The sequence below is a fragment of the Dermacentor variabilis genome, chromosome 4 (genome assembly GCF_050947875.1).
Source record: "Dermacentor variabilis isolate Ectoservices chromosome 4, ASM5094787v1, whole genome shotgun sequence".
Lineage (NCBI taxonomy): Eukaryota > Metazoa > Arthropoda > Arachnida > Ixodida > Ixodidae > Dermacentor > Dermacentor variabilis.
This window is the reverse complement of record NC_134571.1, coordinates 72,859,774-72,875,880: the sequence shown is the minus strand read 5'-3', so window position 1 is coordinate 72,875,880 and position 16,107 is coordinate 72,859,774. Positions and strand designations below refer to the sequence as shown.

The 16,107-nt window shown below is 43.9% G+C and overlaps 1 protein-coding gene across 1 annotated transcript in view; it reads left to right on the top strand.

Moving 5' to 3' along the window:
- Positions 1-48: 48 nt before the first annotated feature.
- LOC142577818 (MFS-type transporter SLC18B1-like) overlaps positions 49-16,107 on the top strand; it is a 29,678-nt gene continuing 13,619 nt past the window's right edge. Inside the window, exons 1-5 of the mRNA XM_075687262.1 lie at positions 49-341; positions 4,550-4,665; positions 10,421-10,516; positions 11,772-11,845; positions 15,688-15,835. Coding sequence (XP_075543377.1) covers positions 98-341; positions 4,550-4,665; positions 10,421-10,516; positions 11,772-11,845; positions 15,688-15,835 — 678 coding nt within the window. The 5' untranslated portion in view covers positions 49-97. The remainder of the gene's footprint in view (positions 342-4,549; positions 4,666-10,420; positions 10,517-11,771; positions 11,846-15,687; positions 15,836-16,107) is intronic.

Sequence of the window (16,107 nt, the reverse complement as noted above, 5' to 3'; positions counted from 1 at the left end):
GGCCTTTCCCACTGTTGCCTTCTCTGTCATAGCAGATGCGAGGGTGTAGCCTTTCTGCCCAGCAACCGCCCCCTTAGCTGTTAACCCTTCACCGGCCATGGCGTCGCACGGACACAAGAACGGAAACATCGCGCGAAGCTGGAGCAAGCGACCGCTGACCACCCAAGGAAACACGTCGGGTCGTACTGAATCCGACGCCTCCTTCGAAATAATCAGGTCGACACCAACGCCAAAGGAATCGGAGTATCGCTTGGATTTAAGCCATCGGAAAGGACTGAATGCTACACAAAGCGACGTTGGAGGAGGTGTGGTCTGCGAATCGTCGCGTCTTCGTTCCAAAGGTGAGGATTCTAAATGGTGAGTGAGTAATTCGACTTTATAGTGCAGACGGCTGGTCTCGAAGTGCGCTAACATACGCAAGGACAAACCAAAAATCTACCACCTTGTTGATTCCGTCTGCAGTTCGTCCTTAGATATATAGATTCGTTAACTTCGTTAAGGCGCCGTTTACACTATATATCACCGGTCGTGATGCATCGCCACACCGCTGCCAAGCTCACTCCGAGTCGGTGCTGTTAGCACAGTGCCATGCCGTTCATAAAATGTTCGAGTAACGGACGCTATATCCGACTACCCCTCTGGCTCGACCACTTACGGGTGCATTTAGTCTTGGCATATTTACACCTGTGACTGTGGTCACTCGTATTTCGTATGTGTAGCAACCCGCCAGTATGCTGCTGCTGCGAGGTTATTTGGTATTGTTTGGCTGTCAGAATTGGTTCAAGTGCCATGAAAAAAAAAATAGAAACCTTATTCGGCACTTCGATAGAGGTGAGACTGGCGGCGATCAAAGGCACAGGCATTTTTTTTTCCTTTTTTTTTGCTGGAATCGCTATACTGCTTTACCTGCTTTTTACCCTAATGAAGAACCACCAAATGCCTAAAGATACGTTCATCATGCGGGGGAGGCCATGTAATTTCGCTACGGACCAAGAAGGTTTGCATACGCAAGCTAGGCGCTTGGAAACTTGCGTTAGTGGGCATGAAAAGCGATGAAAGAGCATGAAAAGAACATGAAGCCTAGATCACCAAGTTAAGACCACGGACACTCCAAGTACAGGCTATAAAAAATGCGCACACATGAAAATACGCGAAGTTGGCGTGAATAAGTATTAATTTTATTCCCACGTCACAGGCCATCGCCAGCTTACTTACTGCGACGTTCACCGGTCCTAACTATATTCTGAAAGTTGAACAGTGAATCAGCCTGGCAGGCGCAAGGAATCAAACCAGAAAATCTTGAACGATTATTTACATCAAAGTGTCTTAATATCTGCGTCCAAGTGCACCGCCCTGTTAAAATTATAAAATTATAATATAAAATTGTCACGCATCCTTCTTTTTTCTTAAGTTTCAAAGTTTATTTGTCAATACATTGTCAATTGTATTAACACGATGTAGCGTCTGGAGGTTGTTGACTGCAAAAAAAAAAAAACCCACCGCTGGCGTAGCGTGTGGTAGTGACCTGCAGTGACGCCATTCTTGAGTTGCTCACAAAAACGGGTAGTGAAGCATCTCGTGCCCTCTGTATACTTGCTGCATACTGAAAACTTGGTTTTAGTGATAAGTTTTCTTCCCTAGGTATCGTCATATGCAATCGTTCCCATACATTTGTAAAAAGAGCAGAGAAAGACAATCAATACAGGCTCAAAAAAGAAAAGGAATAGGAAAGAAAAATGAGAGCACTGATTCTGCCGATGCGCTGTTTTCTTTTCTTTAGTTGATTTTTGTTAGCATTGACTTTTTTACACTGTATCTCATGCAGTTTAAGTATTCCACAGGTTCCAAATTTTTATTTAGTTCAGTATATCTCTCTCTTAAGAACGCTAGAAAGAGAGAAATGAGCTATTATTCCGAAAGAAACCAAGACCCGAGTCCAAGCCTCCTGGGAGGCGCATGCCTCCTGGTTCAGCACGTTTTCGACGTGCTGCAGCAGGAGCGGTCACCAGCTTTTCAAGCTTTCGTGGGGGATTCTTATAGCTAATATAGTTATCATGTAGGTCAAATGCGAGACAAATACCTCTTTTCGTCTACTACGGGCCGCCTTGCAGCCAATCTGGGACGTAAAACACCCCTGTCAGTTAACATGAATTCGCTTTTGGACTGTTCGTGCTGCGCGAAATTTTGAATCTTAAACCCGTGTAAAGTACCGGTAAATACATGGGCAGTTCTTGTGGCCGTGTGAGCGACGGAAAATGGCAATTTTCGCGAAACCGTCACAATCATCCTGCCTTCTTTTCCTTTTATTATTATTATTATTATTATTATTATTATTATTATTATTATTATTATTATTATTATTATTATTATTATTATTATTATTATTATTATTATTATTATTATTATTATTATTATTATTATTATTATTATTATTATTATTATTATTATTATTATTATTATTATTATTATTATTATTATTATTATTATTATTATTACAAAAACAATGTTGATGGCTAAGTAGATAAGTTTACCGAGCTCATTTTGAGCAGTATTGCGCAAATTCCTCAGTACAAACCAAAACGCTATAAATATCCCCACTGATTCTCTTCTGAAATCATAAATGCCCTAAAGCATAAAGATCGCACGCACCGGAAGTATAGAGATCCTGTTGTGACTAATGAGTGGATGGAAGAATTTCTTTTTTCGAACTCTCCACAAACACCTGCATAAGCGGATAACGTATCATATTATTGCGTTCTTGGTGAGGAGCGCCTCGCACCGGTCGGCAGGATTTTGTAAGCATATCCGCGAGCGCTCTGGTGAACGTGGAGTGCTCTCGCCTGCTCGACTCTAGCGGCGTAGAAGTCCAAGCAGTCGCTGAATGTCTTGCTGCCCATTTCTCATCCTTAGATAAAGCTTCAGGTTTCAGCGCTTGTGTCAGCCAGCCGCACGTGACGGTTCTTGCTTCTAGTTCTGTGTTTGAGGAAAAGATCATCAGCGAATGCCTCAAGTGCTTGAAGCCTTCCCTATCCTGCGGCCCTGATGGAATGCCTTCCGCAATTCTAAAAGCTTACGGCAGTATAATTGCCCCCGTATTGAGGTCTATATTTAATAACTCTTTGAATATCCGCACTTTCCCTCACATGGGGAAAACTGTTCGTTTATTTATTTATTTATTTATTTATTTATTTATTTATTTATTTATTTATTTATTTTACCCTCAGGGCCGAAGCATTAGAGAGGGGAGTGGCAAAAAACATTTTTGTGAAAAGGTACACTTATACATGGAGTTATATAATGTACCAATACAAATACAATACTCTAATTAACAAATCAGATCAATACAAATCACCAAACTACAAAACAATGTAAAATGACAAGATGATACAAGTAAGCACAAGCAAACAAGAAGAAACAACGAGCAATAACATGCGGTAAAGAACTATTTAATTATTTAAATCTGGCTGTGAAACCGATGTCCCGAATTATCGCCCGATATCTCTTATCTGTGCCACTTCTATGGTTTTTGAGCTTGCTCTTCGAAACAGGTTGTATTTAGCTGCGAAGGAGTCATTGATTACGAATCAGCATGGATTTCTCACCGGCCGTTACGTTCTCATAAATTTCGCATGTTTCATGACGCAGATCTTGCGCCGGAACTACAAAGGGGGCAAGTTGACATCATTTATTGTGACCTCGGCAAAGCTTGTGTTGAAGTCAGCTACTCAATGCTTCTGGTAAAGCTTACGCACTTTGGTGTTGACTCGTCAATCTCCTGCACAATTGTCTTCTTGATCGATCATGTTAAGGTAACGTCAATGGCCAAGCATCCTTTTACACGGCAACTAACGGCGTCCCTCAAGGATCAGTATTAGGACAACTCCTTTTCATTCTTATTTATGACGCTCGTTCCACTATTCGCAATACTTCGTTCCTTCGATATGCTGATGACACCAAGATTTTTAAGGAAATTCATACTTTTGATGGAGGTCGCATCCTGCAGTCTGACGTGGTTTCCTTTTCTGAGTGGTGCAAAGATAACCTCACTCTGAATGCTTCTGATACCAAAGTCATGACTTTCACACGGAAAAGAGCAGGCATTTCTTTTTCTTATTCTGTAGATTCTGTACCATTGTGCAAGGTCTGTGAGATCAGTGGTCTCAGTGTACTTTTTGGTACAACCTTGCGCTTTACTGCTCGCACTAAACCCGCTGCCATGCTGGGTATGCGCTCTCTTGTCTCTGTTTGCAGACTGTCGAGGGAATTCAAATTCTACTACACCAATGCGCAACTTGTAGAGAACAATTTGTCTTCCTGAACTCGAATACCCGTTGGTCGTCTGAAATGGCATGCCTAGATACAACAGTGTCATTAAAGGTCGTGTCCAGAAAAAATGTTTCTAAGCACTCATAATCACCGCTTTGCAAACACTGAAATTGGACCTTGTTCTAGCACTGCTGGATTGTCATTGTTCTTATATTCGATTTCGACGTGACCGGGCTGACCTGATGTTTCTTTTCGAACTTTTTCTGTTTCTTTGCGGCGCTAGATGTCTTCGTCGTGTCCGGCGTTGGTCGCGAGCGGGCTGTGCTCGCGCTGCTGGCGTTGGGCAACTTCTGCGTCGGCGCCAGCGTCTCCCTGCAGGCGCCTTTCTTCCCGCACGAGGTGAGTGAAGCGGCCGACATTGCCGATTTCTGTATGGGTCGCACGCTCTCCCTCGAGGCACGGTCAACGCGCATCTGTGCGCGCGGCTTGTCTTGGCCAGTTCTTTCCATTTCCAGTGGAGTCAAGAAACAAAGCACCGGTAAGTCGTCTGCGAGAAACTGAACCCCCTGCACACACGCGCACGCGTGCGTCTCTCTCTATCTCACTCTCTCTCTCTCTCTCTCTCTAAATGTCATACTAATCTGGGTAACGAAGGCCCACTCAGCTTCAACAAGGACACTCCCTCACCAGGACAAGAAATGGCCTTCCTGGTGCAGTATCCGGCCACTACCGCCCTCATGATTCCTACAATTCACCCATTGCCCTCAGCCCCCAGCAGCTGCGGAGCACCTAACCAAGGCGGCGGTCAGACCTACAACGCAGCAGAGGGCACTAAGAATCTGTGTTCGGACAGGCCGCCAATGGTAACTGACCCTTGCAACGTTTAACACCCGAACCCTCTCGAGTGAGGCTAGCTTATCAGGACTCTTTGAGGAACTAGCAGACATTGTTTGTGATATCATCGACCTTAGTGAGATTAGAACTGTTGAGGCTTACACATTGCCAATTAACGGCCATGTCCTATGCTATGGAGGTTTCCCTGGTAAGAAGCAATACGGGGTAGGATTCCTAACCCATAAGGACATAGCGGGCAACATTGACGAATTCTACAGCATTAATGAAAGGGTAGCAGTAGTCGTAATCAAACTTAAGAGGTATAGATTAAAGGTAGTACAAGCCTAGGCTCCAACGTCCAGTCACGACGATGAGGAAGTAGACCAGTTTTGTGAAGTTGTTGAATTAACGATGAGAAAAGTGCAAACTCGGTATATTCATGGGCGAATTCAACGCAAAAGTAGGGAAAAATCAGGCTGGTGAACAAGCAATTGGCAACTACGGCGTTGACTCCAGGAATGCTAGAGGAGAGATGCGGGTAGAATTCGTAGAAAGGAATAAACTGCGAATAATGAACACCTTCTTCAGGAAGCGTTAGAACAAAACTTGGACCTGAAAAACCCTAATGGCGAAACAAGAAATGAAATAATTTCATAGTTTCTGCCGATCCCAGCATAGTGCAGGATGTAGAAGTGTTAGGTAGGGTAAAGTGCAGTGATCATAGGTCAGTAAGGGCCAAGATTCACCTCTATTTGAAGAGAGAAAGAGTAAAATTGGTTAAGAAGAAACAGGCCAACCTGGATGCAGTAATGGTAAAAGCAGGCAAATTCAGGTTGGTACTTGCAAACAAATATGCAGTCTTGGAACAGAAAGATGAAGATAACATATGAATACTGGTAATGAATGAAACCGTAACTAGGCTGGCGTCAGAGGCAGCAATTGAAATGGGAGGTAAGGCACCAAGGCAACCAGCAGACAAGTTCTCCCAAGTAACACAGGAACTAGTAAAGAAACGACAAAGAATGAAAGTTTTCATCTAAAGAGATAAGATAGAATTCGCTGGACTGTCAAACCTGATCAATAATGCAAAAATAAGGGATATTCGAAATTATAACGTGAGAAAGACTGAAGAATCCGCAAAAATGGACGCAGACTGAAATCGGTGAGAAATAAACTTTGCATAGGACAAACCAAGATGTATGCACTGAAAGATAAGCAGGGTAATATCGGCAATCTCGAAGATATAGTAAAAGCAGCGGAAGAATGGTATAGTTACCTGTACAGTACCCAGGGGAGTCACGATACCTAATTTGGAAACAGTAATTAACAGGATACAGAAACTCCTCCTATAATAGCGATGAGGTCAGAAGGGCTTTGCAAGACATGAAACGGGGAAAAGTGGCAGGAGAAGATGGAATAACAGTCAATTTAAGCAAAGATGGAGGAGACATAATGTTTGAAAAACTGGTGGCTCTCTATACGAAGTGTCTATCGACTTCAAGGATTCCAGAAAACTGGAATAATACAAATGCTATACTAATCACAAAAAGGGAGATGTTAAAGAATTGAAATATTATAGGCCCGTTAGCTTACTCCCAGTATTGTATAAAACATTTACCAAAATAATATCCAATAGTATAAGGGCAACACTGGACTTTAGTCAACCAAGGGAACGGGCTGGCTTCAGGAAAGGATAATCTACAATGGATCCCATCCATGTCATTAATCAGGTAATCGAGAAATCCGCAGCGCACAATCAGCCTCTCCATATGGCTTTCATAGATAACGAAAATGCATTTGATTCAGTAGATACCAACAGTCATAGATGCATTACGTAACCAGTGCAGGCCGCTTACGTAGATATCTTGGGTAATATCTACACAGATTCCACAGCTACCTTAATTCTACACAAGAAAAGTAGTAAGATAACTATAACGAAAGGGGTCAGACAAGGAGACACAATCTCTCCAATGGTATTCCCCGCAAGCTTGGAAGAAGTATTCAAGTTATTAAACTGGGAAGGCTGAGTAGTAAGGATAAACTGCGAATATCTCAGCAACCTTAGATTTGCGGATGACAATTACTCACAGGGGACCCTGATCACGTGAAGGAAATTCACAGAATAAAAAGGGTTAGAGCGCATATGGCAGACATTGTCAGCTCCTGGCAGTAAGCCTACCATTGAAAGAAAATGTGTACAATCGGTGCATTTTACTGGTGCTAACATATGGGGCAGAGACTCGGGGACCGACAAGGAAGCTTGAGAACAAGTTAAGGACTGCGCAAGGAGCGATGGAACGAAGAATGCTAGGCATAACAAGCTGTGTGGTGTAACGCTAATCGGGACAAGGGACAAGCGCTTACAGCCAACCGAAATTTTATTCTCTGATGCAATATTCTATATATTAAAAAAAAAAACAGAAGAAAAAAAATGACGACAAAGAAAAAAATTGTCCGACGATTGCGATAGTCCCTAATGCGAAATTTGAGCGCAGCTTTATATGTTTTCTTCGTTTCGCCATATACTGAGGCAAGGAATTTCATACTGCAATCACCGCACCGACTAGCAGTGGATCAGTGCCGTCAGCGCCTTCGCAGAGGGAGGGGAAGTATAGGAAGGCTAGCATGATGAGCGGCATGGGAGCCAGCTGTGGTAGAAGACCACGACGACGAACGCGCGAGCAGTGCCACGAGCGCGCTGGCATGGTTAAGCCGACGCTCAACCAAGGAGGAGGAGGAAAAACTTTATTTGCTCTAATTGGTTAGCAAATAAAGTTTTTCCTCCTCCTCCTTGGTTGAGCAGGAAAAACTTTATTTGCTAACCAATTAGGAACGGGCGCCTATAAGAGCGGCGCTCTAAAACAAAGATGCCTTCACCGCTCGCTTTTCGGGCTGATGTTGTCTAAGAATGCCAACTCCCTTCGTGACAAAGCCAGGGATGGCTTACCTATGTATGGGCATACTTCACGCGCCATGCTATATCTGATTCAAGAATGATGCCCGTGCGATCGTCCATGAGTGTGTGTGAAGATTACTTAAGTCTTCTCGAACAATGGGGTACATCCGCATGCGCTGCAATGCAGGACCAGACAGGCAGGTATTTGAACGCTCGTCTGCGGGAACATGCGAGCAATGTTAAGCATGGAAGTTTTTTTTTTTTTTAACCCCTCATTGTATCGCATGTGGATTTGCCCAGTTTTTCGAGAAAACAAAGTAATCTTTACACACATGGACGATCGAACGCGCATCATTGTTGAATGAGCTAGCATGGCACGTGAAAGAAGCCCATGCATAAGTAAGCCACCCTGGCCTTATAACGAAGGGAGTTGACATTCTTAGACAACACCAGCGCGAACATTGAGCGGGGACGGCTTTTTTATTTTATGTCGTTTATTCTTTGCCGTTTTTTTTCTATGTAAAACCTTGTATAAGACATTGAAATTTCAATTGGCAGTAAGCGCTTGTTTTCGTTTTTCTGTGTCCGTTGCCCCGCTTCGCGCTGCGATACACAGCCTCAGGTCCAGTGCAGTGTCCAGTGTATTGCTACGCACTACCACTTTCCTGATTGCACTACCACTTCATATGGCATGGTTCTGCGTGCTGCGTTTCGTTAGTAATGACGAGAGAACCGGTCTTCGGTCCTCGCAATGCCTGCCGCCAATATTTAACTCGTGCATGCGCTCTAAACTTTTCGTTGAATTATTTTCATGAAATAACGCAACGTGTCCGACTACGCAATACGCCTATCTTTAGTTACTCTGCAATTTTGCTTTCTTTGCCATGGCGCTCTTTGGCCATCATTGGCCCTTGCGCCAGAAAACCCCATATATCATCACCATCATTACTCTGCAATTCTTATTTGTTTTGAAAACATATATGCACTTGACATGAAAGGGAAAGCGAGGAGCAGACTGGCAACTGCCGCCGGAAGGGTCATAACGCCTGCTTACTCTTCAGAAAGGAAGATGCAGAAACATAGAAATGGAAAATAAGAAGGGGAGGAAAGAGGAAACAAAGAGCAAGATGACAAATCTCAATTATGAAGACTCACTAGAAAATGCACTAAGCTCCATCTTACCACATTCACTTTCTTTCAGTCGTGTCAGCAGACCCTCATTTTCAAGTTATATAATTTTGGCACAGCTATCGATGATCCATCATCATTCGTGTATTCGTGTATCATACCTGTATTAATGAAGCGCACGAAAGCAAAGTTGAGCTATAGTTGGAATCAATGTTGCAGCGCACCTTGTAGGGCCGTGGTCCACTGCAGGAATAGAAAGCGCGCTAGCAGCATTTCGCGCGGACGCCTCTGTGACCACGGTCTTGGTATCTTTTTGCCAGACAGTTTGTGGCTGTTCAGGCTGTCAAGCTCGGCACACGACATTTACATCTCAAAGCGCTAATCTCGGCCCATTCGCACATATACTTGGGCGGAGAACGAGCACTTTAGAACAGCGCTAAGTCCATGGGTGTGAGATGTCGCAGGTAAGGCCATCGGTGTTACATGTCACATTTAGGCGAAGTTTATGTCCCTGATACAGTCGCAATGCTTATGTCGTGTGCAACTATCAACGGAAAATTCCACGATTAACACAATTCGTAATGCAAGCAATAGCGTAATAGCGTGCTTGGCGTATACTCATGGTTGCTTAGATCCGTGCTGCTTATTATCTCGTGCACTGCGGCGGATCAATGAAGACATCACGGAAAGGTCAGCGTCGTGCAGTTGGCGAGTCCTTATCGCTTTCCAGACACACTGAGCCAGGACGCGAGCCTACGATATTGCGGCGGTTCACGGTGCTGCGCAACAAATATACAGAATGCGGAGGTTTTCGATGTGCATGAGAACCGGGTGAAATGAACAGTGCGGCGAAGCTATACGAGGGAACGAGGTGGTAAGCAGAATAAAAATGACCAGAATAGGAAAGAAGCACAGCAAGACGAGTGATCTAATGAATATGACCGCTTATACAGCGCCCCGGACGTCCTCCCAATGCTTGCGTTGTTCTTCCGCGTTTTGACGCATTTCGATGGGGGCGAAATGCGAAAACACCCGTGTGCTTAGATTTAGGCGCACGTTAAAGAACTTCAGGTGGTCAAAATATCCGGAGTCCTCCACTACGGCATGCCTCATAATCAGAAAGTGGTTTTGGCACGTAAAACCCCAAATATTATTATTCTTCCGCGTTTTGAGTAAGGTATACCTACTGGACCAACCCGGAGCAGTTCTGCAGTAATAGAGTGCTGCATATCGCGTAATATCCGAAGCGTTTGTTACTTGCATGCAGCCATTCTCCTCATCTCGCTTTACTTGCAGGCGGAGAGGAAAGGATCGAGCTCCACCGAATACGGGTTCGTGTTCAGCGTGTTCGAGCTCACCATATTTTTCGTGGGCCCTATCTTCGCTAAAATTGTAAGTATTGCCGCACGTCGGTACATGTGCGTGCTGGTATAGGCAATCTAGATACGACGTGCACAAATGTATGGGAGTATAAGTGTGCAACACTTTGTTTTCGTGAAACAATGTGCGACTATAGCCGGTGTCGCACACTCGCGCGCCAACTTCTATTTTTATTGTGTTTATAGAAAGTTTGAGAGAAGCGAACTGTATTTGCATGGGGCGTTACTGTGAAACAAGCAACAAGCCGGTGGCTGTCCATGATCGACAAGCGAGGCCATCTATTAAAATGGCGCTATTTACATGCGGCCACTGTTACTATGGAAACGCGAGAGCGTATTCTGGCTGATGTGCTTGTTGGCGTGACGTCTACCGAAATGCCTACAGGAACGAACCCTCCCAGAGCCAACCACGGGTTCTATTCTCGACCGGTCATTTTTGAGAACGCCACTTTTAATGCGCATTAATGGAATAGCAGAGCCAGCTTGCGTGAATGTGAAGAAATGGTTCGCACACTATACATCAGCGTTGTTTTTACGTCACGTGCTTGTCGGCTGCACTGATAGGATTCCGGTCGCAACAGTTAGGCGTCACGCTAGACGTTGTCACGCAAAAGTGAAAGTATCTCTGTATGTTGCACATTGCGAATACGTTCCCCTAGATTTCACGAGTGTGCGTCTTGCCTGAAGCATTGCAGGCCTCCGGCAACGGCAAAAAATCGTCAGTGTAGTATACGCGTAACAATGTGATAAATGAGAAACCTCTAGAACCGTTATGCAAAAGTCTGCAATGGTACTCCATTCCGTAGACGCACCGCTAATGGACGCAAGGAAGGAACTCTAGATGACGCATGAATCGGAACAGGACACTTAGTGGAGACGAGGTGCGTAATGACTATATGTAAATTTGCAAGTCCTGTTGCTTAGTCCATCCAGCGGTACACGTGCTTAAGGAATTGTTACTACGATAACTAACTCGGAGAACGCAGTATTTTCAGCGGAATGTGTGATAAGGAGAAAAGCTCTGGTCATCGAGGTAGAAGTGAAATAGGGGTTACTACACCAGGACTTCGCCTTGAAATCTAGGCAAGCCACTGCTCCGTTTCTTGCATGGCCACGGAGAGGCGACACCAAAGTTTTAGGGAAACGGTGTCACTTAAACGTCACGTATAGAAGTTATCACTCTTGTTTCGTCTGCTTATATATCTGCAGACGAATGGGGAAAATAAATGTAACGCTATTCAACGCTAACATTCACGTTTTTTTCGCAGGTACCCATCGTGAAGCCGAGATTTATGTTAATCGCCGGTCTATTCTACGTGGGCGTAGCGTCCGTGCTTTTTGGGTAAGTTATTTTTTTACAGTTTCCTTTTAACCGGACACAGCTAGCGTCTCTGTCGCTATGGCCTTCTGCTCCTGACCACTGTGTCTGAGGCTCGATTCCCGTTGTGACGGCCACATTCTGATGAGTCCGCAATGCAGAAGGCTCGTGGGGCCAACTTTAATCTACTCTTCTGTAGAGACGCACGCAAAACGAGCAATAAAAGCAAACGACCTATTCGAAACGTGGGAGGCCAAGCTAACCCTCGGGGACCTGGAAGACCAACGACAACTCGTCGCTAGGGCCAAGAGGGCAGTCGAAGCCAGAGGGTTCCTGGACTAAGTAGCCTTCCCACCTTAGGGTGATACCGGTCCTCGCTCGGGACATGGCTTCGTATATTAACGTTTCTCTCTCTCTCTCTCTCTCTCTCTCTCTCTCTCTCTCTCTCTCTCTCTCTCTCTCTCTCTCTCTCTGTCACGTCCCGATGGTTTGAAGCTGCTGTAGTCTGGCTACAGTTCAAGCTTGTCGAAATATTCTTGCACTGTGGTTCCTTAGACAACGACCTGAAGTCGTTAGCTAAACAGACAATTTTACCTTGAATGTGGTTTACGGCGTAAAAAACAATCAAGTACAGTGACAGCCGCCTTCGCCCTTCAACCAACTCCGCTGCTCCTTTATTATTTGTTTCGATTTGGTAAAATGCACATAATATGCAACTGCTTGCACTACTTCATTATATTTCTGGTTGGTAATGCAAACATATTTTTCTATAGCGAAGCTTTCTTTGCCTTTTCTCCGTGGTTTGGCTTTCGTCGTTTCCTCTCCGGATATATTTGTGGATATAACATACGAGGCTTATAAATGTGCTCGGAGTGCAAGTACCAGTAAACGGGATTATATAATCATTGTAGCCATATGTAATCATCATTATAAACCATGGATAACCGCATAATGCCTTAAAATGATAAAACAGAAAGCGGTTATAACGCTTTATCCAAACCAGGGCACCGGATGATCTTGAACAATTTAAAACATGTCGGAACCAAATTACGTCGTTTCTTCGTCACGCGAAACAAGAATATATAGAAAAACTGTTCAGTCAAGACTTATTAAAAAGGAGATCTTGTGTGGCAGAAAATCAACCGAATTTTAAATCGAGGTACAAATACTAATGGTATGCTTGAATTTTTAGTGTACAATGACCCTGGGAATGGGAAAAGGCCGGCAGACATTTTCAATAATTACTTTGCATCTCTGGTTGATGAAAATTACGATCCTATCAATGTGAAATGTCTTGACTTACGGGTTCTTTCCAGTGCATTCGCGTCACCAATCGATGCGAATGAAACAAAAATTGCCTCTTGGCTTTACGCAACAGTAAGTCCCTTGACATTGATGACCTTAAAATTTTACCAATTAAACATGTAGCTGATGTAATTAGTCCAGTGCTAGAGCGTATCTTTAATTGTTGCAACGAACATGCAGTATTCCCCAAAAGAATGCAGATTGCTAAATTCACGGTTGTTCATAAAGGAGACAAAAATAATCTCTCAAGTTCTCGCCCTATCTCCATTCTACCTGTTTTCTCCAAGTGTTTCGAAAAGATACTATTTGGAGGAATGCCTGGTTTTTCTGAAAAATATAACATACTAGCTCCCAGCCAACATGGTTTTCGGCAACATCTTTCGACGGAAACCACACATCTGACCAAAAAAAGCTTATCGTAGAGTCCTTTGAACAGAAATTTCTCACTCTTGGCAATTCATTGATTTTTCAAAAGCGTTCGACCGCATCAATCACAAAATAATGTCAGCTAAGCTCGAGCACTACGATTTTCGCGAGAAGTTCCTCCAAATAATTCAGTCTTAAGTTCTAGATTGCAGCAGGTAAAAATAAACAATGATTTCTCAGATTTCAGGCACATCTCTTCAGGCGCTGTTCCGCAAGGTAGCATTTTGGGACCACTACTATTCCTCCTGTATGTTAATGAAGTCGTCTTTATAGGCAAGCTCCCAACATTTGTCATTTGCGCAGTTGACACGTGTCTTTATTCTTCAGAGCCGCACATTTGTTAGATCTTGAGCAACAAGCCTCACATTGTTTACACTCTCCTCTAGAACGCTATAGATAGAATTTCTAAAAAATAAACATAGAAAAAACGAAAGCAGTGCTTTTCAGGCCTCGCACTAAGCTGCCTCACGTGCTACCACTTTCTTTATGGATGGGTTCGTCACTCATACAAACAGTTCCAGCAGTCAAATGTATAGGTGTCATCTTCAATGAAAATTTATTTTGCAATGATCACGTCGAAATGGGGTGGTGAAGAAACTTTCAAAGGCTGTTGGTATATTGTGTCGACTGAAATACTTCATGCCGAAGCGTATAAAGCAAACCTTGTATAATGCATTGTTCTCTTCTGTTGGTAATTATTGCTTTCTGGTTTGGGGTACCACATCTTTTACCAATACCAACCGCTTGCATCTCCTTCAAAAGAAATCCATTCGAAATATTGTGAATTTGTCACGACTAGAACAGACTGAGCCGATCTTTAAGGCACTTGGTATAACCCCCCTTCCCCAATTGTACGAAACTTTACTCCTCCGATAGTATAAAGCGAGTGTTATGAAAAATAACTATTATGTTGCAGCTGTCTGCATTAAAACGCAGAGCCTACGCACTCAACATAAACTCGTTTGGAATGGTTTGTACCTAAGACCAGTACTAATTATGGTTGTCACATGCTGTGCTACACTCTCCCGCATTTATTAAACGGAGAATCTCAATCGATACACCTATAGCTAAACAATGCCAACTTTGTTATTTTGTGTTGGTTATCTGAAACTGTTTTCACGCTGTTTCGTTGTATGTTCTTGTGTACCACTGCCAAGCCTCTGTAGGGTGCGCCGGCCTCGTCAAGCCTTCTCATTGGCTTTTTGCCGGCGCACCCAAAATGCGAATGATGTTAAATAAACACGTTGTGTTGTATTGTGTGCTCATCGACAAAGTAGTACGAGTAGGTGCTTCTCTGTACTGCTGAAAAAACAAATGCTACATAATATTTGAACGTGAATAATGAGTACGTGTGCTGAACTCATGCACAAAACTTTGCGATTCATGTACTGTTGGACTGCATATTTTTTATTCATCCGCTGTTCTACTGAGGGTCATATTTTGTTTCACTATTCTCCCTTTTCACGCAAAATTGCTTCCTTCGCCAAGGGACAAGGAGTAGCCGGTGCCACCATAAAGGCGCCAACCTCTCGTAATAGTCATTTCAATAAAAAAAAATTAAACGCACAGATCAGCTCATAAGCACCTCTAAAGCACATCGACCTCTTAGTGAAAGAGCCCGTTATATTCAGCGGCTTCTTTGATTTACTTGACCTTTTCCTTAATTTAGCCATTCTGTATGTGCCACTGGGTTTGTGTACATTCTGGGCTAGTCTTTCAGAATGGGTATACGTCACTTTGACGAAAGGGGCATATAAGCCTTCATTGCATTACGTGTTTGTGCAGACATGACACAATAAATACAGAAGTTGCGACATCTGTGGTGCATAAACATGTAGCATGAGAGCGAGGCGGAGAGAGAAATTGAAGAGAGGAAAGGCAGGGAGATTAACCAGACGCATGTCCGGTTTACTACCCTGCTATGGTGGAAGGGGGTATATGAATGAAAAGAAAGACATGCGATCACACGTTGCATATGATCAAAGTAAACAGTTCTGCGGGTCGCCATTAAACGTATAGCGTTTATTTAGCCGCTTCGCTTCACATAAGCTTCACTTCACATGGACTCCACCATGTGCGTTGGATCTGCATAATTCTTTTGTTTTTGTTTTCCCCATTTCAATTTCTACCGCAAGGTTCCTGAACAAGTCTCCCCCGGGCGCCACGTTTCTCAGTCTGGCCATCGCCACCAGAGTCGCCGAGGGCGTCGGCACCGCCGGATTCCAGACGGCCGTGTTCTCTATAGTTGCCGCCGAGTTCCCCAATTCGCTGGCGACGTCTTACGTAAGCGCTGAGTGAAGCACACTAAGACGCAAATTTCCGCGCTATCGCCAGCTGTCTGACGCATGGCGAGATATAACGGGTGAAAGCAGCTTTCTTGTATCGCGCTTTTCATTGGTTCGTACATGCACCTACGCACCTATGCAACATTCTCATTACGCAATCAATCCGCGTGTGCGTGCGTCTTGCCGTTTATTTTTGCTGACCCTTCCACCCGCCGGAGGTATGGGAACTTCCCGTGTGACCGTACGGACGCGTTTAAAATTGGGTTAACC